This window comes from Numenius arquata, chromosome 1 (genome assembly GCF_964106895.1).
Source record: "Numenius arquata chromosome 1, bNumArq3.hap1.1, whole genome shotgun sequence".
Taxonomy (NCBI): Eukaryota; Metazoa; Chordata; class Aves; order Charadriiformes; family Scolopacidae; genus Numenius; species Numenius arquata.
Genome location: NC_133576.1, coordinates 124,538,945 through 124,563,724, shown reverse-complemented (window position 1 = coordinate 124,563,724; position 24,780 = coordinate 124,538,945). Strand labels below are relative to the sequence as shown.

Sequence of the window (24,780 nt, the reverse complement as noted above, 5' to 3'; positions counted from 1 at the left end):
GGAGCTGCTTCTAAGAAACGCTGTAATGTCAATGCAAACTGATAACTCTTCTCCTTGAGGGAGCCAGCTGCCAGCACTGCCACCAGCATCTTCCTCACCCCACAGAGCCAGGAGGGGCTCTCTGCAAAGGCTCATTTTCTATGAAGCAGCTGGGATTTTGCACACAATAATAGTCCCACACTGCACAGTAATAAAAACACATTTTGTCACTGCACCACACAACTGATGAGGTTGGCACCCAAGGAATAGGTTATTTCAGTCACTGGAAGAACAAATAGGTGGTAGAAGACAAAGGATGAATACAAATGGTTCAGAGGATTTGTAAAGTGACCACCTTCTTACACTCTTCCTCTCTTCCCTTGCCTCCCTTTTCCCTCCAAGTCTGCATATCCCATTTAGCTCTGAGCAAGCCTTGCACAGGAGTAGGCTCTGAATGCAACAACTTTAGCAGCTGAAGAAAGCAACCAGCCATGCTCAGAGCTCTGGTTAATGGCCTTCGAGCTACCTCTGCAGGTTTTCTTTCCCGGCTCTGCCCTGCCAGCTGGTTGTGGGTATGAGGGCTGTGTGGGAAGCATCCTCCCCCTCTGCTCAGCCACGCAGGGGGCTGGTGTGTGCACCGCTGTGCCGGCTCAGCGTCTGCCTTCACAACAGAGAAAGAAATGCTGATTTATAAGGAGCCACTTCTGCTTTGTTTGTTGCCTTCTTTAATGTGCTCTCTGACTGTTAACAGTCCACCCTTTCCCTAACAACAGTGCCCTTTCGCAAGCACTAGCTGTTAAAATTATGCTTTTTTTCTCAATTGCTTTTTTATGGCTTTGTAAAAGATTTATCCTTGGTTCAGATACTGTATAAAATCCCATTTCAGTTGTGGTTTATATCATTGCCATTTCTGCCACAGTATTTCAGGTCAGGTCTCAATCTCCCATCTTTAACAAGTCTCTACACTTTTTATATTGTGTTAGACAGACTTCATTTTATTGCAGGTGTTCTTTTTCTTAAGGCAGCGGATTGTGACACAATAGCAAAGAGGAAAACCTTTGTTAAAAGTCCCATTGGTAATGCACAGCTATCACCCTTTGAAGAGATTTTACTGAAAATAAGTCCTTTTCACTCCAGCTGTACTGACCTCCATCTTCTGGAAATCATAATGAGGAACATTTCATGCTACAAAAGTTAAGCATTCTTTTAAAATGAGTTATATGCAATATCCATTTCATAGTAGTAGAGAACAGAAGATGACTTGGGGCCTGATTCTCTGTTCAGTTGCTGATGGAAGTCTGGAAATGTTTTTATCAAAGTCAGTGAACTTGCCACTCCTTGGAAAAAAAGTGAAAAGAATCAAAACAGACACTGGTAGCTCTTCTTTTCGACAGTGGAATAGTTTCTGAATTTCCTAGGCCAAGTTATTGTTCAGCTAAATGGAAAGAAAAGTATTGTATGATAAAGTCAAAAAGTTCAGAGTTGTGTCTAAAGCCTAAGTTGTATTCATATCTCACTGGCCCTGCTTTTACCACACTTTAAAGTCAGTAGTATAATTCTAGTAACTTTTGATTATCACTGGAGTCACTGAAATCAGAATAAGGTGTTTTCTTAATTGCAGTATGGTAGATCAGCAACTGAAAATTCTCACAATGTACCATTCTTTTTAATTTCTTATACATAAATGCATTTAGTAATGTGAATCGAACCTAAGGCTGATTTTTTCTTTTTTCGAAGTTCACCTTTGTGCAGACACTCACATACAGAATGATATTTGGAAAAAAAACAGTTGCATTAGATTCTGAAACAACCTTTGTAACCTAATGGCCTTAATATTTTACTTCCTTTGATTCTATCCTGTTGCATTTACTGAAATGAACTAGTCACTAATAGTGAGACTGCTAGATCATACATGGATTGATTCCTGTTGTCTTTCTTGTTAATGGCAATTTGGGAAGCAGATTGTATTTTCTTATTCATTCTTCTTTGTAACAGTGTTGATTATTTAATAGTTTCTTCAGTTTTACAAATATGAGTATAAAAGAGCTCCAATTCTAGGTGCTACCCACCTTGGTCATTGAATTAAAACATGCAAATCAACATATAAAAGCCAGTGCAGCATCCTGCTCTCCCCTGCTCTCATCCTTCCCTAAAGAAGTCACAAATCAGTTCACCGTTCCCTACAATTTCTTCCCAAAATCTCCTTGAGCAAGCTGAGCTCGCCTTAAACTCTCACTGCATCAAAAGCCAGGTGCAACATTTGTGTGTGGTGTTTAAGGAATACTGAGCAAAACCAAATGTTTAGAAGATGTAAGTGAAGAAGTGCTACTTGAAGGGGTGGATCAGACCTGATCCTACTCACTCAGGTTCCTGGCATGAGGACAGTTTTGAATCAAAGCATCCTGAAGCAATGAAAAGGACAGTTACACATACCGAGGTTGAGCTATCATGACCTGACCTACCATATCAGCAGTTTTATGATCTATCACTGCTTATGGGACTGGCAAAGTCCATCTTTGATGCCTAGCCCTGTCTCATGTTCTGCAGCTGGCCAGGGTGACGTCTGATCTAGACCTCCTGCTCCCTGGGCAGAGCCACTGTGGGTACCTGTGGCAGCGTCACCCTTTCTTCAGGGCCCTCCTTTGGAAATGAAGACAGTTCTCACTGCTTAACCTTGTGCTATAAGTGCATCTGCCACCTGTCCCATGGATGCTCAGGGCCTATTTAAGAGACCAGGGCCCACAGGCACACACAGAATCTTGGTGTGAGGAACACATTTTTCTGAAGTGAATCTCCTGATTCCTGCATTTCACATCAAGGGTGGACTCATAATACATTACCTGGTTTTCTTTTGGATGATGCTAAACGAGGGGATGTGCCCAGAAGCACCCCTGAGGTGTAGTGTGAGTTCTGTCTAGTGACCAGGTTAGAGATGGTCCAGAGTAAGACCCTGAAACATGCATGCTATGGATGCTGGCTCCTTAGCACCAGTGCTTTTGCTGTACAGATCCTGTCCTACCAACTACACTACTTGCTAATGTAGATTTTGGGCAACGCAACTCTGCTCTCTCTCTGGACTGTGACTGAGCTTGGCCCTTTGTTCTAAATTTAGGGGTGCACAAAGAAGTAGCTGGGTTTTTAAGGTGCCCCCAGACTTAATGAACTTCTATAGGAAAGGCATTCTGGAACACTTTCTCATCTGTCAAAATCTCAGTCCTGTTTTTCCCTTTCAGAACAGATTTCCTGATCTCCTACAACCCACCTCCTCTCCACTCAGTGATAGAAGAAAAATATTCTTAACTCATTCACCAGCATTCATCTGTTTAATTTGTGGTTCTGGGCAATGTCTACTGTTATGCGTGTGGAATGGTTGAGATCTCATCTCTGTTAAAGCTCTAGTGGCTGCTAAATGGCCAGCCTGGTTGAACGAAGAGCTTTTGATGGGACTTAGGGAAAAAAAGGAAGGTTTACCACCTTTGGATGAAGGGACAGGCAACTCAGGAGGAGTACAGAGATCTTGTTAGGTTATACAGAGAAAAAATTAGGAAGGCAAAAACCCAGCTGGAACTCAACCTGGCCATTAATATAAGGGACAACAAAAAAAGTTTTTATAAATACGTCAACAAAAAGAGAATCAGGGAGAATCTCCATCCCTTACTGGATGCAGAGGGAAACATTGTGACCAAGGATGAGGAGAAGGCTGAGATACTTAATGCTGTCTTTGCCTCTGTCTTCAATAGTCAGACCAGCTACTCCCAGGGTGTTCAGCCTCCTGGGCTGGAAGATAAGGATGGAGAGCAGAACCCCCCCCCCATAATCCAGGAGGAAGTAGTTAATGATTTTCTTATGCACCTGGACACGCATAAGTCTATGGGTCTGGATGGGATTCACCCAAGGGTACTCAGAGAGCTGGCGGGAGAGCTCACCAAGCCTCTCTCCATTATCTATCAACAATCCTAGTCAACAGGAGAGGTACCAGATGACTGGAGGGTGGCCAATGTGACGCCCATCTACAAGAAGGGCTGGAAGGATGATCCAGGAAACCACAGGCCTGTCAGCCTGACCTCGGTACCAGGAAAGATCATGGAGAGGATCATCTTGAGTGAGCTCTCATGGCAAGTGCAGGGCAGCCGAGGGATCAGGGCCAGCCAGCATGGGTTTATGAAAGGGAGGTCCTGCTTAACCAACTTGATCTCTTTCTATGACCATGTGACCTGCCTTCTCGATGCAGGGAAGGCTGTGGACGTTGTCTACCTAGACTTTGGTAAGGCCTTTGACACCATCCCCCACAGCGTTCTCCTGGAGAAGCTGGCAAATCATGGCATAGACAAGTGTACTCATCACTGGGTAAAAAACTGGATGGATGGCCATGCCCAGAGAGTTGTGATTAATGGGGTAAAATCTTATTGGCGGCCGGTCACCAGTGGTGTCCCTCAGGGCTCAGTCTTGGGGCCAGTATTGTTTAATAGCTTTATTGATGATCTAGATAAGGGGATTGAGTGCACCCTCAGTAAGTTTGCAGATGACACCAAACTAGGTGGGAGTGTTGATCTGTTTGAGGGTCGGGAGGCTCTATGGAGGAACCTGGACAGGTTGGATCAATGGGCCAAGGCCAATGGGATGAGGTTTAGTAAGGCCAAGTGCCGGGTCCTGCACTTGGGTCAGAACAACCCCAGGCAACGCTACAGACTTGGGGAAGAGTGGCTGGAAAGCTGCCCAGCAGAAAAAGACCTGGGGGTGTTGGTGGACAGCCAGCTTAACATGAGTCAGCAGTGTGCCCAGGTGGCCAAGAAGGCCAACGGCATCCTGGCTTGTATCAGGAATTGCGTGGCCAGCAGGAGTAGGGAAATGATCATGCCTCTGTACTCGGCACTGGTGAGGCCTCACCTCGAGTACTGTGTTCAGTTCTGGGCCCCTCACTACAGGAAAGACATTGAAGTGCTGGAGCGTGTCCAGAGGAGAGCCACCAAGCTGGTGAGGGGTCTAGAGAGCAAGTCATATGAGGAGAGGCTGAGGGAACTGGGCATGTTTAGTTTGGAGAGGAGGAGGCTGAGGGGAGACCTCATTGCCCTCTACAACTACCTGAAAGGAGGTTGTAGAGAGGTGGGTGCTGGCCTCTTCTCCCAAGTGAAGAATGACAGGACCAGAGGAAATGGTCTGAAGTTACAGCAGGGGAGGATTAGATTAGATATTAGGAAGAATTACTTTACTGGGAGGGTGGTCATGCACTGGAACAGCCTGCCCAGGGAGGTGGTGGAGTCGCCATCCCTGGAGGTATTTAAGAAATGTGTAGACATGGCACTTCAGGGCATGCTCTAGTGCCCGAGATTGTTGGTTTGTGTCTGTTGGTGGGTGGGTGTGGTGTGTGGTTGTGGGTGTTTGTTTTGTGTGGTTTTGGTTTTTGTTTTTGTTTTGGTGTTTGGGGTTTTTTGTTTGTTTTTTTGTTGTTGGTTTTTTTTTTGTTTGTTTGTTTTTTGTTGTTGTTGTGGGTTTTTTTTTTTGTGGTTGGACTCGATGATCTCAAAGGTCCCTTCCAACCAAGAAGATTCTGTGATTCTGTAAGCAGTTAAAGAATAGAGAAGAAAAGTGTGAGAGTTTGTATTCCAGACTGAGTAGCTGTCAGAAACTCCTTCTCATGTTATGAAGGGTTTAAGATCATTGCTTCAATTTATCTCAGTGCAGAAGTACAGTATAGAGAAAGGTCGTTCTTCGGGTAGCAAGAATTTATATCCTATTTTATAGATCATAATCTGCAGCTTTGAGTATTCAAGAGAGAAAGGTGACTGTATATTTTGGATATTCAAAAGTATGAGATGCTCATAGAAAGCTGTTTCACTAAACAAGCACTTTTTTTCCCTAACTCGTAAGCAATTCCTGGTTTGCAAACTGTGTGTGATCAATAACCATAAACACTTTCAAATTCAAAATCAGAATTGTATCCCATCTTGGTTGGAAATGCAGGCCATATAGCATCATTTGTCTTCTCTGTCTGCATGATCAACATTCTTCGGGTGAAATTCGTCTCATTTAACGTTAGGGATATAAAATGTAGGTGTCTACATCAGAGCTAATCATCATCAACTCTTTTTCTAGTCAGTGCAGAAAAATATGCACTTTCAGGGCACAAGCTGTCTAATTAATTTTAGACATGTGCTTTAGGATAAGATGAGTCATTTCCTTAAAGTGCCGCCTCTTTCCACTGACTATAAAGGAAGTTAAGACCACTAGATGATACATAAACACAAACCTTTATCACTCACCCTAAGAGACAAATTTTGAGAGAATACACTGAAAAATTCAATATTTTTTTTTTCAAAAATATTCTGTATCGTTCACATTAAATCCAGAAATTCTGCAGTCATTTCTAGTTGCATTTGCAAGCACAGAAGCAACTCTGGTTAATCATTTGCAGTATTTACTTATTTTGACTGTGACAACTATGGACATGTATCTGATGTACCTCAACAGTTGCAGGTTGATCATATGCTTGTTTTATTTCACAGAATCACAGAATCGCCTAGGTTGGAAGGGACCTTTAAGATCATCTAGTCCAACCTTAAAAAAAAAACAAAACAAAAAAAAAACCAAAAAAAGCCCACCACCAACACTAAACCATATTCCTGAGCACCATGTCAACTCATCTTTTGAATATCTCCAGGGATGGTGCCTCAACCGCTTCCCTGGGCAGCCCATTCCAATGCTTGATAACCCTTTCAGTGAAGAAATTTTTCCTAATACCCGACATGAACCTCCCCCGGCGCAACTTGAGGCCATTTCCTCTTGTCCTATCGCCTGTGACTTGGGAGAAGAGACCTACCCCTGCCTCTCTACAACCTCTTTTCAGGTAGTTGTAGAGAGTTGTAGAGAGAAGGTCTCCCCTCAGCCTCCCTTTCTCTAGACTGAACAACCCCAGCTCCTTCAGCCTCTCCTCATAAGACTTACTCTCCAGACCCCTCACCAGCTTCGTTGCCCTTCTCTGGACCTGCTCCAGCGCCTCAATGTCTTTTTTGTGATAAGAGGCCCAAAACTGCACACAGTACTCGAGGTGGGGCCTCACCAGTGCCGAGTACAGGGGGACGATCACCTCTCGAGTCCTACTTACCACACTGTTCCTGATACAGGCTAGGATGCTGTTGGCCTTCTTGGCCTCCTGGGCACACTGCTGGCTCATGTTCAGCCAGCAGTTGATCAACACCCCCAGGTCCTTTTCTGCCAGGCAGCTTTCCAGCCACTCTTCCCCAAGCCTGTAGCACTGCATGGGGTTGTTGTGACCCAAGTGCAGGACCCAGCACTTGGCGTTATTGAAACTCATCCCGTTGGTCTCAGCCCATCGATCCAGCCTGTCCAGATCCCTCTGCAAGACCTTTCTACCCTCCAGCAGGTCGACACTCCCTCCCAACTTGGTGTCATCTGCAAATTTACTGAGGGTGCACTCGATCCCCTTGTCCAGATCATTGATAAAGATGTTAAAGAGAACCAGCCCCAATACTGAGCCCTGTGGGACACCACTCGTGACTGGCCACCAACTGGATTTAATTTGACTGATACATTGCAATGATCGTCACAATTTGTGTTACAAAACCAAACCAGGGGACAGATCACTAAGGGTGTTAATTGCCAAAGCTATGTCAACTTCCAAGAGCTCAAAGGTAGTTGCTCTGATTTGCCCACACTGAGGATCTGGTGCACAGTTACCGTGTCACATGCATCTTAAATCATGTCAGTCCACTTATATTTAAACTGTGATGCTATAGTTATTTGAAAATGTGAGGTTTTAATCTATATCAGTTTCCTTATGATGACAATGCAAACATAAATTCATTACCATGTATTGCTGAAGGACTACAGATGTAAAAGCATTATTGGTGTGAGGGATCACATCCCCTTTGAAGCCATTGAACTCTTTCCTTGTGCCAGCAGGGAGCTGAGCCTTTTGTACTGAGTGCAAAAAAATGTGCTTGACAGCACCCTCCTCATGTGTTGAGTTGGCAATAGGGAAAAATGTGATTTTTCCCACTTGCTGTCTGCCACCCCCAAATAAAAATGTAGGAATGGTATTTAATCACTGATCTTAATGGAGTCTGATGGGGTCCAAAATAGGCAATTCATTTATATGAAGGGCAGCAATCTGATCATGGCTTGGGGGGTGCAGTGTCTTTTGTTTGTTTTTTTTTTTAGCTTATGTTTTGCTTTTTAAATATGATCATTTTAGCTACAGACTAAAAATACACAATAGAGATTGGTAAGCAAGAAGATCAAAAGGGTAACAGACAAATTGCTTATTCACTTTATTCCTTTAAAATAATGAAATTAAAACAGTTCTGACAGGATGCTTGTGCCACATCCAACTTTCCTTTCCACTCTTCTGTAGGAGCAAATTGACTTACTGGAACAGAGCCGGGAATCAAACATTTCCAAGTCTTAATCCAGATTTAGATCCTGGATCCTGAGATGTCTTTGGCCAAATTATTTAGTCCTTCAGCAGCTTGTCTTTCATCTCCAAAATGTGATTTTTTTTAAATTTTTTTTTTCAGCACTGGGAAAAGGGGCTGCAAGGCTTAGTGAACGTTCTATCTTTTGAACATGAGGTGCTATCCATGAAGGCAAGAATTTGCCAGTTCTTCAGGATAGCACCTAGAGCTAAGATTTCAAAGCCAGAGAGGAGACAGATCTATGTTTCCCATTACTTATTGAGTATCCTGCATCACATGGGAAGCTTTTGCCTATATCTTATTTAATCATTTGGAAGGAAGTTAAATGCTTTGTGCAGATGTGTAAATGAGGAGGAAAAAACCCACATATTTGGGCTGCAAGCAGACTTTTTCTAAATGAGTAATAAACTACCAAAATTAAGAGTTAAAAGGACTTTGTACTGGTAATAAATGCAAGCTGCATGTTACAGGTATTACTGTTAGTTTCTTTAGTAAAAACAGCTTTAATCTGTAATGAAACTATTAACACCATTTTCTGCTGACAAAATATTCTCTCCTCATTTTTGATTTTTAGCACATTAAATAAGAGGCATTCCATCATAGAAATGGCAATAATATTGATAGAAGGCACAGGCTGACATAGTTTTTGTCTAAACCCTGTTGTTAATCTTGCCGTATCAGGACTTTAGCAGCTGCACATCATGGTCGTTCCCTTTTTGCTTCACTTCATGCTGTATTTCAGTTAAACACTCAAGGGCAGCCTCACTGTCCGTTCTTGCTTTGACCTCAGCTCGTACCCATTTCCAAACTGTATTAGTAAGTGCTGCGTATTACTAAGAGCTGAATAACACTCATGGTACTTGACCATCTCAAGGGCAAACAGCTTCGATCCCATGAGATGAAAACCCAGTTTGATTCATAGATTCCACACTTATTTAAAATGAAAAGGTACATCAGCAGGTAGGCTTTCTAGCTAATGTGTGACCTCCTCCTCTTGAATTTGGATCCCATAGATAATTGGTCTATTTGATAAAATAGTATGCTACAGTAACATTTTCAATCATACAGAAGACACTTAGATTACCAGTTCATTACTTTACTCACTTTCATTTTAACTTTTTCCCATGATTAAGCACGTGGAAAGTTATGGCTATGTTACTGGAGAAAGACTCCCAACATTATATTACTGATGTTACATATTTCAGAATTTATTTCTCTCTGGCTATGAAAACACCTTTCTAGAGAAAACAATATGACATTGTTTTTTCTTTCTTCTTATTTCTCTCCCACAGATTGTAAGCGTGGGAAAGCACGTTAAAGGATACCACTATATTGTTGCCAACCTGGTAAGATACTTTTCTAGAATTATACCCCTTCTTGGTAAGTGAAACTTTCAGTTTTGCTTCAAAGTTATCGCACTTCACACAACATTTGCCATTTGTCACTAATATGTGGTTGCGCATAATAGTCTTTATGGTGCATAAAAGAACTTGGTTTTGTCGTTACAGCCATGTAGACCAGAAGGGCACAATGTTACCCTCTAAAATTTTATCAAAATCAGTGTAGCATAAAGGACTGCTAAGTGTATCTTGTGGCTGAATTAGAGTTTACAGAACTACACTATGATTTTTGACTTATCATTTAATATTACTAACATAACAATTCTTGAGGTAACTTTTCTACATTCTCCAGGGAATGTTCATTTTGCTATAAGATTAGCTATTTCCAGTCAAATTACTAGTTCAGTATTTTCACTCTAAGTCTAAACTGCACATTCACACAGATAATGTTCAGAAGAGGGCAAAGAAAGAGTAAATGTAATATTTTATTATTAAAATAACCCATTCTTTATACCTGCCTGGCTAAGCACAGTGATGTAGGACAGAGTCTAATGTGTGTTTTAAATTGTTTTGGTTTTACTCTCCCTCAAGGAATTTTAGTTGACATGAAATATTTTATTGTGCTTTGTACCTTAACTTAAGATCACTTCAGATTATTTTTAAGACCTCAGGCATTTCAAATGAGACATGTTTATTCTCTTTGGTCTTACAAATTAGATTTTCAGCAGTACAAATTTATAGTTCCCCAAGTAACTTTTCCCATGCAAAATAGTTGCTGTAAACCAGATGAACTAGTGAACTGCTAGTGGGATATACAGTGAAGACAGGCACATCTACTCATCTGCTTCAGCAGGGGCACACGTTGCTATCTATTGGCTGTTCAAAAATGTGGGTAATACGACTTCCTGATGCATCAACTTTTATATTTACTGTCAGCATCCTTTATGACATGAATCTCTGTCCTTAACAGGTTTTTTCCCCCGGGTATTGGGTCAGTACCCCAGATTTTTTTTTTTCCTAAATCTCTCTTTTTTAAATTAAGTAAGATAATACACATCTGTTTGCACTAATAAATGCCAATCAGAGGAATATAAGAAAATAAAAATAAGATACCTCTGAGCTGGCATTAAGCATAGCAGCTAGGAAGGGAGCAGAAAGATTCATGCTTGCTTCTTAGTTTGCTTTAGCAGTTTGCATTATGCATTTTCTTGAAGTTCAGTTGTGTCTGTAAAGGCAAATTTTACTACAGAATTTGTCTTTGTGTGTGCTGAACAGATTAGCCTGAGAAACTAGTAAGTCAAGAAGTATATATACTTTATTTTTTTCTTTCAGTGTTGGGGGTCACTCTAGGCTTTCAATATGTAGCAGATCTGAGAGCTACCACCATCATATTTCACAAAAGTGTGATTTTGATTATGTTTTCCTTGCAGTAACAGGGAGATCCTCATGACCTATCTCTGCCTTCTAGTGTCTATTATATTAGTTCATTATCTCAGACACCTTCAGCCTAAACAATGAATCTCGGAATGAATGTATTTTCAAAATAGTCTTGTTCATTTTTCAAAGGTGCAAAGAAACAGGGATATTTTGGTCAAAGTACTAGTACAGTGCTCATTCAAATCTGCCATCTTTGACGGAAATTGGATTAAGATTTTAATATTCTGCAGGCACTTTTCAGTTGATTCACCAAGGGCATTTCTTCAAAAACCGTGTGCCATTTCCAGCAATATGTTGCTTAGCTGTCAAGACCACCCTAAGCAATAACGTGGGAAATTTATTTCTTGGGGTTTTTTCATACTTTGTTACACAAATGGAAATTATCAACAAAGGTGCAACATTATGCTCTGGTTTTACATTTTGGACTTTAATGAAAACCTGCTGCTGTACGTCCTTTATGCTGCCTTTCTGACCTGGAACACATTGGACCCACAATGGTGTACAAGGACAAACAAAATCTTGAATTTATTTTCTAGGGTTTCAAAGATATTTCTCTGGAAAGATTTATGCATGGAGGAGCCAATGTGACTGGATTTCAGCTGGTAGATTTCAGTACCCCAATGGTAACTAAGCTGATGCAGCGCTGGAAGAAGCTGGACCAGAGAGAATACCCAGGATCTGAAACCCCACCAAAGGTACTGGCTGATGTGAAGCATTACCAAAGATATCCCTCAAGTGTTCCAATTTCTGATTAACATTGTTGAATACATATATGAAGACCTTAATACTTAGGCAGAGAAGGCGACAGTTGATCTTACTATTACTGGCAACTAATTATGCCTATCCTTATGATTGCATGATAGAAACACAAACTGCAACACATTTCACTGATGTACTTTAACGTCCTTTGTCACTTATTCTGCAACTTCACCCCTTTACTGACAGGAATTAAAGGTCAAATGCTTAACTGACAACTTAATTTCAACCAATTTTACATGAATTAGTCTAATTATCTACATTCATAGAGAAGCTCAACATGAGCAGGCAGTGTGCACTGGCAGCCCAGAGAGCCAACCGTGTCCTGGGCTGCATCAGGAGAAGTGTGGCCAGCAGGTCTCGCGAGGTGATTCTGCCCCTCTACTCTGCGCTTGTGAGACCCCTCCTGGAGTACTGTGTCCAGCTTTGGAGTCCTCAACACAGAAAGGACATGGACCTGTTGGAACGGGTCCAGCGGAGGGCCACGAGGATGATCAGAGGGATGGAGCACCTCTCCTATGAGGACAGACTGAGGGAGCTGGGGTTGTTCAGCCTGGAGAAGAGAAGGCTCCGGGGAGACCTTATAACAGCCTATCAATACCTGAAGGGAGCCTACAGGAGAGCCGGAGAGGGACTCTTTGTCAGGAAGAGTGGTGACAGGACAAGGGGCAATGGTTTTAAATTGGAAGAGAAGAGATTTAGATTAGATATAAGGAAGAGATTCTTTACAGTGAGGGTGGTGAGGCACTGGAACAGGTTGCCCAGGGAAGCTGTGGATGCCCCATCCCTGGAAGTGTTCAAGGCCAGGCTGGATGGGGCTTTGAGCAACCTGCTCTAGTGAGAGGTGTCCCTGCCCATGGCAGGGGGGTTGGAACTAGATGATCTTTAAGGTCCTTTCCAACTCTAGCCATTCTATGATTCTATGATTTAGAATGCAGAGCTTTCCCGACAGCCAATTCTTCTGTATATGATGTAACCACAATTGTAAATTTAAGCAATTTTAACTTATATTTTAATTTACAGTTTCCCCTGGAAATCCTATCCACCTCAAAACCTGATGTAGTAACGACTTTCAGGGATGATTTTAGAGTGAAATTACATCCCAGTACTCCTCTATCCTAATCCCTCACAGATGGATAACAAAATATTTCTTCCCCTATTATTTTCTTGGCAGGCAGATCACAGCATAGTCATAAATATGACTTCATCAAAATAGTTTTGTTATTATATGAACTAATGTATATCAGACCTAGTTGAGATCGGGCTTCTTTGTGCTGGGCACTGTGCAAAGATAATCTATCATCAGCCCTTCCTCAGCTGGGAGAGGGGTAGGTTGGCAAAATCTAGAGTAAGTATCAATATGGATAATACAAAGCGTAACTATATAATTCTGTGAATATTCAAGAACTTTATGTTCTGGAGGAAAAAAAAAAAAAAACGACTATGGACACTGTGGTCTATGGAGTGCGGATGTCCCCAAGTACTGGTGATGGGAACAATTTAACCTATGGGAGCCCTTGCCACATGAGCTGGATTGTGGTGCCTCCTTCTGAGAAGTCAGCACAATTAACCTGAACTACACGTAATTCACCTATGGATAACCAAAATTTGAGATTATAAAGATAAACCATGTCCCAAAGAGCGTACAATATGCAAGACAAATGAAATGAAGGAAATTAGACTTGAATAAGTGAATTTAAATTTTGGAAGTTACAGGGCATATCAATAGCAGCATGTTAGCAACTTCTCCTGGTGCAGTATGTTCATCAGAGGACCATACTGCGAAAATGCCCCTTTGTTTATGTGGCTCCAGGCTAACAGCTGTTGAAGACTTGCTCTCCGCATTTCATTTGGCATGTTCTCAACCTTTAGTGTAGAAACATAGACTGTTCAGTGCCCTGTGTCATTTGGAGAGCCATCATAGGTGTATGTACTGAAGTAGGAAGAACATACCCTTGATCATTCTTAACAATTCCAATAGCCCGGATTTCCGCTCATTAGCCGTGCATTTCTCTCAGTTATATTTTCTCACTGAGTTACTGTTTCTTTCTTTTCTTTTGAGTAAGTTGGGTGGGTGGGGTTATTCTCTAGCATATACGACAACTGAAAAACAAATATGTAGGACTTGAATATCTCCAGTTTAATTTTTTGCTTTTAATAATTATTCAGAGGCAGATTTCTCTACCCGTAAGAAATAGAATTTTAAAGCTGGAGCTACTGAAATGTATTCTTCTCAGTCCTGCAGTTGGTCCTTTGTTCCTGTCCAAATCCTTGCTTTTGATTTTGAGGAGAGCTTTTTTCTAAATGCAGGTGTGGAAACTGCTGTATAATGAATCAAACTAGAAATATCTGAGACTGCAGATTTTTGTAAAGACATGCCAACACTGAAGTGGTGTCTTTTTTTATCTATTTAGTATACATCTGCATTAACATATGACGGAGTTCTTGTGATGGCTGAAACCTTCCGTAATCTCAGAAGACAGAAAATTGATATTTCAAGGAGAGGAAATGCTGGTGATTGTCTTGCTAACCCTGCAGCCCCATGGGGTCAAGGAATTGATATGGAGAGGACATTAAAACAGGTAAGAATAGGCTTTATTCTAGTGATCTTTGTGAATATTAGATACTAGTTGTCCACTGTATGATTTGGAAGATACTACACACAAGTTGAGCAATGGGAGAGGTCAAATTTATTTTTCATTTGCCATTTGGAAACAGCTGGGGCTGTTCTGGTTGTTCTGGTTTATAACTTGGGTTGAAAGCTGAGGGGAACTACTACTATTTGAAACTACTATTAGTTCTGTTAAGATAGTTGGGACTTCCTCCACTGAACTGGTGAGCTCATCTGTTACTTTTGCATATAACCTGGCTGCACAGATATTGTCATTTAAGGAAAAAGGTATAGCTACATAATATAACCTTTCAAATATGTTTTTGTCATCTTGCATAAAAGTAGATTTCTCCCAGGGAAATCACATAGGTAGTATTTTTTTCTTTAAAAAGAAATAACCCAGAGCTATTGTTCACTGATGTCAGGATTTTAAATTCCTGATGAATATGGATGCCTAGAAAGTTCCAGATCTCTGTCAAGATGATTTAGCCTTTCCTTTGAATGGGACAGTAAGAAAATAACAATCCTGCAGTAGAATTTAAATCATTGCAAATGAACAGGCTCCACTCAGGAGAAACTGCTGAGGAGAAGTGACTGCTGACAGAGCTGGCAGCTCTGTGCCTGGAAGCCAAGGTTTCAGTCCTGGAGAAAAATCGGCAGAGATAGAAGTGGACAGAAGGAAGGAGTAAGTGGTTTAAATCCACATCCTGACTCTTAGGGAGAGAAATAAAGCATTTTGTATGCTTCGCATACTCCGTGTAGTTGCACAGATCTGTAACAATTGTGATAAGCATGCAGTCAGGCTTCGGTGTTAGGGCAGACAGCATGAGTCTTTGAATCTGGCCAAAGAGGTTTGGGTGGCCAGATCCTGATACAATCAAAGCCAGCAGCAATATGGCCATAGCTTCTTTGGGATAAGGACCACATATCCTTTGATGAGGCAGTAAAGCGCTGAAAGGAAAAAAAAATAAAAGAGTTCTGGTTTCAGCTGAGACACAGGTGGTGGAAAACTGCCACAGCCAACCTTACAGCTTTACATCTGTCCTTCTCCAATCTGAGGCTTAGAAAACACTCTTTTCAATCCCTATGCATGTCACCCATCTTCTGTGATAGTAAATTGCTTTGCTGGGGCCAAGGTTGTTGTCAGGTTTACCTTGATGAGCAATATATGCTCAATTTATACATTTAATCCACCAGAGTGTAGGCTAAAAAGATATATGAGCCCAGGCTGAACATCCTTTAGGTTTATTCCATGTGATCCAAAATATTCTGCATCAGTGATAAGGATGGTAAAAAATATATTTCTCTTTAGGACCTGCAGCTGGAAAGTGTTGAGCTGCACAGCATGAGAGAAGGTCCATTGTGTGTCTTTGTTAGCATTCAGATACCAGCATATCTAAGCCTATTTTGAGCCTGGTTTCACAAGAAAAAGGAATACAAAGGAAAAATAGCCAACTTTTTTGCTTTATAATGCCTGTCTATTCTAGAGTAGTGTTGTTATGGTAATCTAAGGACATAGCAAGGATAACTTTCACTGCTTTGTGACATTTGGAATAAAGAATAAAAGGTTTGATTTTCATTATGCTTTCTCTTCAATTTGTAGGTTCGAATACAAGGATTGACAGGAAATGTTCAATTTGACCACTATGGTCGCAGAGTCAACTACACCATGGATGTCTTTGAACTGAAGAACACGGGCCCTCGGAAGGTACGTGCTGACAATGTTTATTATCCTGATATCATATAAATGAGTTATGTACAATGAAATTATTATGCAAACTTATATTAAACTGGACCACTGTGTGGTTTAAAAAAAAAGATAATATATTGAATACATGCGTAATATTTCTGCTGGAAGCAGATTTAAGCTGCATTTTCTACTAGATACTATTATTCAGTGCAACAAATTGGGGGACAAAAACTAACGTGCATCTTGGAGAGGTGGCATGTCACTCAGTCAAGCATACTAATGAAAACCAGCTGCATGGCATGTTGCTAGGCTGCTGGGTGATGGGAAATGGTCAGAAGTCTGAAGAGTAGACCTTTCTTATATATTATCCAAAGATTTCTATCTATCTTGCAAATTACTGACATTTTTAGGCTGGGTCATTTGTATCTTCCGTGTAAACAAGAATCATAGGCTGTAACTAACAGGGCTTTTAAGAGGGAAAGGAGAGGAGGAAGAGAGAATACCCTGCATTCTCATATTTTCTGAAATTAATTGCAGTATCTAATCCTGTGTACTTTATTGGTTGCTTGTAAGCAACTTTTAGGCAAACACACATTAATATATCTCTAAGCAGATCCTCCATGTCTGAATGCATATAGCTTATCACTCAGCCCAATCACTTTGAAAAGATAAGCCCAGGTGCTTTGCTAGCTCTTTCTCTTCTGTACTGAGATTTATCCATTTTTCATAGTATAAATCAAATAAAGATCATAAAAATGCACTCAAGCTTAAGGATTTTATTTCCTTTGGAGACACTGTGGCCTGTTTTATTTGCACGGTTATCACACCAAGAAAAAGTGAGAAGTTGATGGTGAATAGGAGAATCATGGCTGCTTGAGTAGGGCCAAGGCAATCAGAATTGAATTAAATAGTTCTCTGCTGTTGGGCCAGAGGTGACAAGCTCACACAGGGGATCTGTGTGTCCCCAAAGACAGTTACATGCCACAGTGATGAGGAGGCAGAGCGTTAAACTGCAGACCCAGAGCAGAATTACATATTGGTGTGAACAAACTGCTGGTGTATTGTGGTGTAGAGCTGTAGACCAAAGCAAAGCATGCGCCTGTGTATGAGGCATAGTGTTGCAGTCGCTTTTTGAAAGTATGACAGATGGCTGAAGATTAAATTGGGAAGGGTGAGTCTGTCTTTCTGCTCTCTTGGGAAGCCCCATGTCTTCTGCCAGGTGATGTGTCTGACCTTGCTCCCAACCCTGCTTCCTTCCTGGTTGTGCGCTGGCTTCCTGTCGGCAGCCAGGAGGATGTACGGGTGGCTGGGGTGCATCGAAGGTAAGTGGTGAAATATGACCGTTCCATCCCCCATTCCCAATTGCACAGGAGGGAAGGCAAGGTGGAAAAGATGTGGTTAATTAGGTCACAACTTCAGTAACTCATTAGGGGATTTGCCTGGCAGCAAACTGTCAAAAGTGGCCTATTGTTTTTCTTTCAATATTTGTCACCTGTTTTGAGAGAGGTGTCTTGCTGGCACCACTGCAGGGATGTCCCCACTCTCTCTTCTTGCCTGCAATTTGAAGGGTAGGGTGGCTGCAAAAAAGAGGAGCTATTTCTGTGCTGCGCTGGAGTCCCAAGGTGCTTTTCTTACCTTTCCAGTCATGCCTTTCTGCCACTCTTAAGGCATTACCTGTCTTTGATATAACAAGCCATAACAGCTTTGACAGATCTGGCTACTCACAAGAATTTATTTCTCATGTATTACGTAGTATTTTATTTGTGATCATTGGACCAATTATGTGCTCCAGCCTGACAAATCCTATATAATACGTGAGAAATGGCTATACTTGATTGAACTAAGAGGCCTTCACTTTTAATGTCTTCTTCTCATGTCCTACATAACATGACTTATGAGTCACCCAGCAATATCTTTTCAGGACTAGCCTTTCCAGTAAGAGTAATGCATGCCTCTAATCTTTAGAAAAAGTGATTTTTGTTGCCCACAGCTTTAAGAATATGAACAGAGCATTACAAAATGGCACAGCTAGTCAGAGGCAGACTTCAATATAGTTTAATAAAATGGGAAATAATAACCAATGGTCATATTAGTTTAATTTATGCAGTATTTCTTACTTGGTTCTTGTCTGCAAAACAGTAACAAAACCTGCCAGTGAGGGGAAAGGATGTGAGGAGAAAGATCATGGAGATGTGGTGGGATGGATCCTGTGATTAGAGTGTTGTAGCAAAGCCACACAGGCTCTTTAGGAAGTACAGGCAGGGAAGATGAGAGGGGAAGTTACCTTTCGTGTGTGAGAGCAGCTGGAGTACATGGAGCTCTGCTTGGGGATGGATGAGGAGCCAGCTGAGGGAACTGGCAGATGTCATTTTGAGGACACTCAATAATCTTTGATCATGGAGACTGGGAAAAGTGTCTGAAGACTGGAGGAAAGTAAATGTCACTCCTCTGTTCAAGAAGGGCAGGAAGGAGAACCCAGGGAACTACACTTCAATCCCTGGGAAGGTGATGAAAACCATTTCCAGGCACATTAAGGACAAGAAAATTATCATGAGTAGTCAGCATGGCTGACTTCACCCAGGGGAAATCACACTTGATCAACTTGATAAACTTCTACAATGAAATGACTGGCCTGACAGGTGAGGGGAGAGTAGTGGATATTGTCTACCTGGACTTCACTAAGGCCTTTGACACTGTGTCTCGTAAGATCCTCCTATAGAAGCTATTGGTGTAGGAGCTGCATAAGCAGACAATGAGATGGATTGAAACCTGGCTGAAGGGCCAGGCCCAGGGGATGGTGATCAGTGGTGTCTGAAGTCTAATTGGAGGCCAGTAACTGGTGGTTTACCATAGGGGCCCAGTCCTGTTTAACATCTTCATGAGTGATCTGGATGTGCGGCAGACTGTCCCACCAGCATGTTTGCAGATGACACCAATCTGGGAGGAGTGGCTGATGCATCAGGAAGTCAGGCTGCCATCCACAGAGAGCTTGACAGGCTGGAGAAATTGGCCAACAGGAAGTCCAACAAGGAGAAATGCAAAATCCTGCACCTGGGAGGAACAATGCCAGTAACCAATATACACTGAGGGCCACCCAGCTGGGAAACAGTGTGGCAGAAAAGGCACTGGAGGTCCTTGTGGACACCAAGTAGAACATGAGCCAGTAGTATGGCAGCAAGGAAGGCTAATGGTGTCCTGGGCTACATTAGACAAAATATTGGCAGCAAGTTGAGGGAGGTGATCATTCTCCTTTACTCAGCACTGGTGAGGCCACACCTGGAGAACTGTGTTCAGTTCTGGGCTCCTCAGTACAAGAGAGACATGGACAGACTGGAGAGACTCCAGCAAAAGGCCAGAAGGGACTGAAGCGCCTCTTCTATGAGGAAAGGCTGAGAGAGCTGGGACTGTTCAGCCTGGAGAAGAGAAGGCTCAAGAGGGATCTTATCAATGTCTACAAACACCTGAAGGGAGGGTGCAAAGAAAATTGAGCCAAGCTCTTTTCAGTGGTGCCCAGGACCAGAGACAATGGGCAAAAACTGGCACACAGGAGGTTTCCTCTGAACATCAGGAAACACTTTTTTACTGTGAGAATGACCAAGCACTGGCACGGGTTGCCCAGGGAGGTTTTGGAGTCTCCTTCCTTGGAAATATTCAAAAGTCATCCGGACATGATCCTGGGCAGCTGGCTCTAGGGTGGGCAGGGGGGCTGGACCAGGTGACCTCCAGAGATCCCTTTCCACCTCAATCATTCTGTGATTCTGTCATTCACCATTCATCATGTTACCAAGATTTAAAGAAAAAAAAAAAGAGGAAAAAATGTAAACAAAGCATATACATATACACATACATGCACATGGCAGTCTAAGCTTTGGCTCCTAAATGCCAATTTGGGCAATAACTAACAGGAAAATTTTGCAGTATTCTGTTGCCCTTAGTAACTCACGGGCTTCAGCAGGAGCACTTCAGTGACTGCTACAAGGTACACAGCCTTTCAGAAATGACACTATTCAGTCAAATGCAATTCTGCTGCGACAAATTTACTTTGAGGCAGATATTTTTGCAATATTGTTTCCTAAAAGACAAATTCAGCCTCTGTATAAGTGGATGCAACTGCTATAAAGTCCAATTGCAATACAAATAGAATTGGATGTACTTTAATAGCTGAATTCAGTCCTGTCCTTTGAGGAGTTCTTTTCCTTGGGGATTTGAGGTATTTATAAGAAAATATATTGTTATTTAGTGCTCTCAGAGTGACTGTGAATCTATATACTTACACAAGTGTCATCATATGTCTTATATATTTATTCAGTAATCCAGTTCCAGAGTTACTTTAATGCAGGTTTGAGACGCACACATGCAAACTCACAACCAGCCACACAAGCTAAAATTCCTTTAAAAAAATGCCTGCCGTTCCTCAAAAGCCTCTTTATCACTGTCTGCTTTTTCATATGGTACTTACTTTTATAACACAGTACATCATTCATTTTCTGCTTTCCTTCTGAACTTTCCAGCAGCGAAGAATTGTGCAATGAAAAACAATCATTCACTATTATAATGACTTTCCCAAACTGCCAGGTTTTGGTGTATGTGTTCTGCCTTTAGCTGGTCACAGTTTCTGACAGGGACTTGACATTTTCAGTTATCAATTGTATCTGTGACTCTATGTTGTCTGGATGAAAAAGCATCTTTATTAGTAGTGCATCCTACTCGGAAGAAAACCTCCCTATCCACTGTATCAGCAATGCTGAAGCTTCCTGTTAGCTGCAGACACCTAAATCAAGGCTCCTGTGCTGTAATAGAAATTGCAAAGAGAAAAGGAACATTCCAACTAAATATACCAAAAGTTGTGCATGGGAAAAGTTTGTGCTTGTTTGCTTCACTAATAGAAAAAAATATTCACTCATATTGACTCTTACTCACTCATTCATATTGAATTACTTCATGTATTTGTAATTCTCTGTGGTGTGTGTGTCTGCACACTGCTCTAGGGACTGCTAAAGTTACTTGCCTCTGCATAATTTTTTTTCCAAAAGGAAAATAATGAAATAGTAAATGTAAGAATCAAGAAGAAAGTTGGCTGTTTTAAGAATATACAAGATTCTTTAATGCACATAAGCCCAGGAAGCAAAAGCACTCCCCTGCACTTCTAGAGTCTCATATCACATCACTGCATTGATCTGAACAAGGTGTTTCTCCACATCATGAAGGCAGAATCCCATGTAATGGTGAATTTTAGTCTGGGTTCTACAATAATGTTAGAAATAATATTAGCTGCATAACTGATCTGATAATTTAGCCATTTTCCATCATACTGAGGTCTTTTCATCCAAGGTACACGCTGTCCTTTGGCACTGACAGTTACACTGGAGCTGTCTGGAGCCTGCTTTCTACTAAAATTCCCTTTCTTCTTCTGGTAAGATGGACAAGGTGTTCCTCTCTCCCAGCTCTTGGTCTCATGAACTCCAAATTAATGAAGGAAGGGGGGAAGGGAGAGTTGCTGCTGACTGGTCCCCAGGTGCTTCTGAAAATGAGCTGTGCCAACTCGAATTGAACCTCTTTGGTAGGAACCTTTAAAAACCGTTGCTGCTGTCTGCACCTTTCCTAGGAAAAAAGATCAGTTTCTTAATTCATCACATTCTTAGGAACCTGGAGAGCCCCTTTGGATGACATTAGAGCACTGTTCTACTGACATGTTTGTGTTCATGTTGTCCGTTTGACGTGGGGCTGAGTGCCGTCAGTGCTGGGTCAGAGGAACGGGCACTGAGCCATTCCCCAGCAACCTTGTCAGAGGATCCACAGACAACCATGATCTAGTTGCAGAAAAGAGAACAGCAAGGAGGGGAAAAAGGGGAGTGTTTTCTAGTGAGTCACAGGTTAGATGTGAGAACAGCTTTGGCTAAGGGACCTATGTCTGGTGTGCTGACAGGATGGGTGGGAAGGTGGAATTAGACATCTCCAGGTAAGAGAGACAAGGGACCACTGTCATGAACCACTTGGCATTTCACAGAATCGTAGAATCATTTACATTGGAAAAGACCTTCAAGATCATCGAGTCGAACCATAAATGTAACACTGCCAAGTCCAACTAAACCATGTCTCCAAGTGCCACATCCCTGGGCCCTCACAGAAAAGGATGTTGACTCATTTCTTGCAGCATCACTAACAATGCAGAGGGCACAGCTGTGGGCTGCAGCGGTGTGCACTGCAAAGAGTGGTGTCTGTATTTAAGGGAAGGCTTCTGATTGCAGGCATACCACTTTTGAGGTTTTTTTCTCCATGGGAATACAAGAACGAGTGATTCAAACCTGTTTCTAGAGTAGAGCCAGCAGTGAACAAAGGCAGCTGTTTCATCATAAGGCTGCTCTGGAAAGGGTTGGGGCAGCCTGAATGCAGCCAGGGAGGTGAAAACCTGATTTGTTCCACCTTCCTGTAGGCACTTACCACGGACACTTTTGGAGTGAAATCACTGTGCTTTATAGTTATAGGGGAAATCAAGCACTTTTTTTTAGGAGGGGTGCTTATCCTTCATGAGCTGAGTCACTCTCTGGTGGTGCCTGTCTGTCCGGTGAGTGTAAAGAAAGCTTTGATAACAGGGCTTTTAAGGTAGGTACTAAAGGTCAGTGCCAGCAGCTCAGTGGAATGAGCCTGGTGTTAAGTCCCTGGGTTGAGGTCTCCTGGCAGACCCATGGTGGAGCAGGGAACTGAGATCAGCCACTGAATTGCAAAGCTGTCATCCACGTCTTACACTCGTCCGTCTAAGACCAGAAGATCTGGAGGATTAGTGAGTGATAATTTTCTTGTGGAGAGCAAAAATTCGTATATTTCATTTATGCCCCAGGAAGGCTTCAAACTATTGAGAGTGAGATTTAAATTATGCCTCTGGTTGGAGCTCAGATCATTCAGGAGCAGCTGAGTGACAGCAATACCAGCTCTGACTCTGTGCAGCAGTGGTGCAAGATGGTATCATCAGAATGTTGGATACATACCACCGTCTGCCTGTCTATGAGCACTTCCTTTTTTACCAAATTGTCTTCAGATCACTCTGTTATACTTATAACCATTTATATTTGTAATTATGCAGAATGTAGACTTTTCTACTGTAAATTGTATACATTTTGTTTTGCAGGTTGGTTACTGGAATGACATGGATAAGTTAGTTTTGATTCAGCATGAACCTACACTTGGAAATGACACTTCAGCCATTGAGAACAGAACAGTAGTTGTCACTACAATTTTGGTAAGGTGTTTCTTTTTTTTGTTTCTTATACTCGTGTGTGACACAATCTCATTTCCAGTTATGGTCAAATTTAGTCTGCCAGTTCCTAGGTTAGTGGGAGGGTGAGCACCATATATCTTAATTATCTTGACTGTCATGTCTGTACAGAGTTTTTTTGGTACGCATTTAATATAATGATTCACTTGAAATCAGGTTTTCAAAATTGAGTTGTGGTAGTTTTTTTCTTTATTCAGTCTATTTCATTTTTTACTAAAGTAAGTCTCAGGAATATAAGTGAATTCTTTGAAGCTCTAATTGATAAATCTTGACTCACAATAAACTGGAAGAAAAGAAAAACCCAAAACCTCTAAATGACAGAACTGAACAAAGGGTATAAAATTAGATGTCTGTAATGACAGTGTCCTTTTTTGTTGATACATTACAAATTAAAAATTGGCATTAGCAAGAGCTAAAATTCTAAGTAGTGTAGTTCAGTCAACCAATCAGAACTGGGTTATCTACTTTTAACTGTGAGTGAAAACATGAATTTAGTAGATGCATTAAAACATTTCTTAATATGTTTATTCAGCATTTCAATAAAATTTCCATTTTAATAAAATCAAAATATATTTGGGGTTTGATTTTCCAGTGTTATTGATGTTTTTAAAGAGTGGTTGCAAAGGATAATGCAGTTGTTTCATTCATTTACATTTTTAATACAGAGTTTTTCAAAACCATCATTTCTTACAAATCTGTATTTTAAACAAAATACTTAACAATTTTCCCTCTGTAGTCAGACATGCCCTTTTAAGCTGATGTTTGTCAAGGCCAACTGGCAAAGCGTGACCTTTACCTGACCGCTTTTAAGATTTTACATCTCAGTTCACTGCCCTTTTCACCTGCTGCATTTAGACAAGATATTTTAACCCTTTAGAATAAGCTGTGTCTCAAATGGGAAGGAATATTCCGTATGTGTTGTTTAGCAATAATTTTTCTAAGTTAATACAGAGTTGAAATAATCCAAAGGAAAGTGTCAAGACATTTTCTTAATCAAAAATGCAGTTAGTTACCAGATTTCCAACAGTGTTTATCAGCATTTATACATTACGTATGTCTTAACAAATCTCCTGTTGAAGATTATCGTTTCAGGATGCAAACCAACCAAACTACTATACAACAATTCAGAATGTAACTCCTAACCAAATAGTGTAACATTTTATTTTATTTTATTTTATTTTTTTGCATGGGACATTTAAAATATATGTATCTTTTTCCTAAAAAAAAAAAAAAAAAAAAAAAAAGACTTGGTGATGGAAAAA

At 41.3% G+C, this 24,780-nt stretch overlaps 1 protein-coding gene across 9 annotated transcripts in view; it reads left to right on the top strand.

Moving 5' to 3' along the window:
* The window catches only part of GRIA4 (glutamate ionotropic receptor AMPA type subunit 4), a 237,436-nt gene that overhangs the window by 151,358 nt on the left and 61,298 nt on the right, over nt 1–24,780 (top strand). For 8 of the 9 annotated variants that reach the window (XM_074169068.1, XM_074169083.1, XM_074169051.1 and 5 more), the window contains exons 5-9: nt 9,704–9,757; nt 11,725–11,883; nt 14,359–14,526; nt 16,159–16,263; nt 23,372–23,482. In XM_074169068.1, the coding sequence (XP_074025169.1) occupies nt 9,704–9,757; nt 11,725–11,883; nt 14,359–14,526; nt 16,159–16,263; nt 23,372–23,482 (597 nt within the window). The remainder of the gene's footprint in view (nt 1–9,703; nt 9,758–11,724; nt 11,884–14,358; nt 14,527–16,158; nt 16,264–23,371; nt 23,483–24,780) is intronic. The other variant, XM_074169091.1, reaches the window with a different exon arrangement.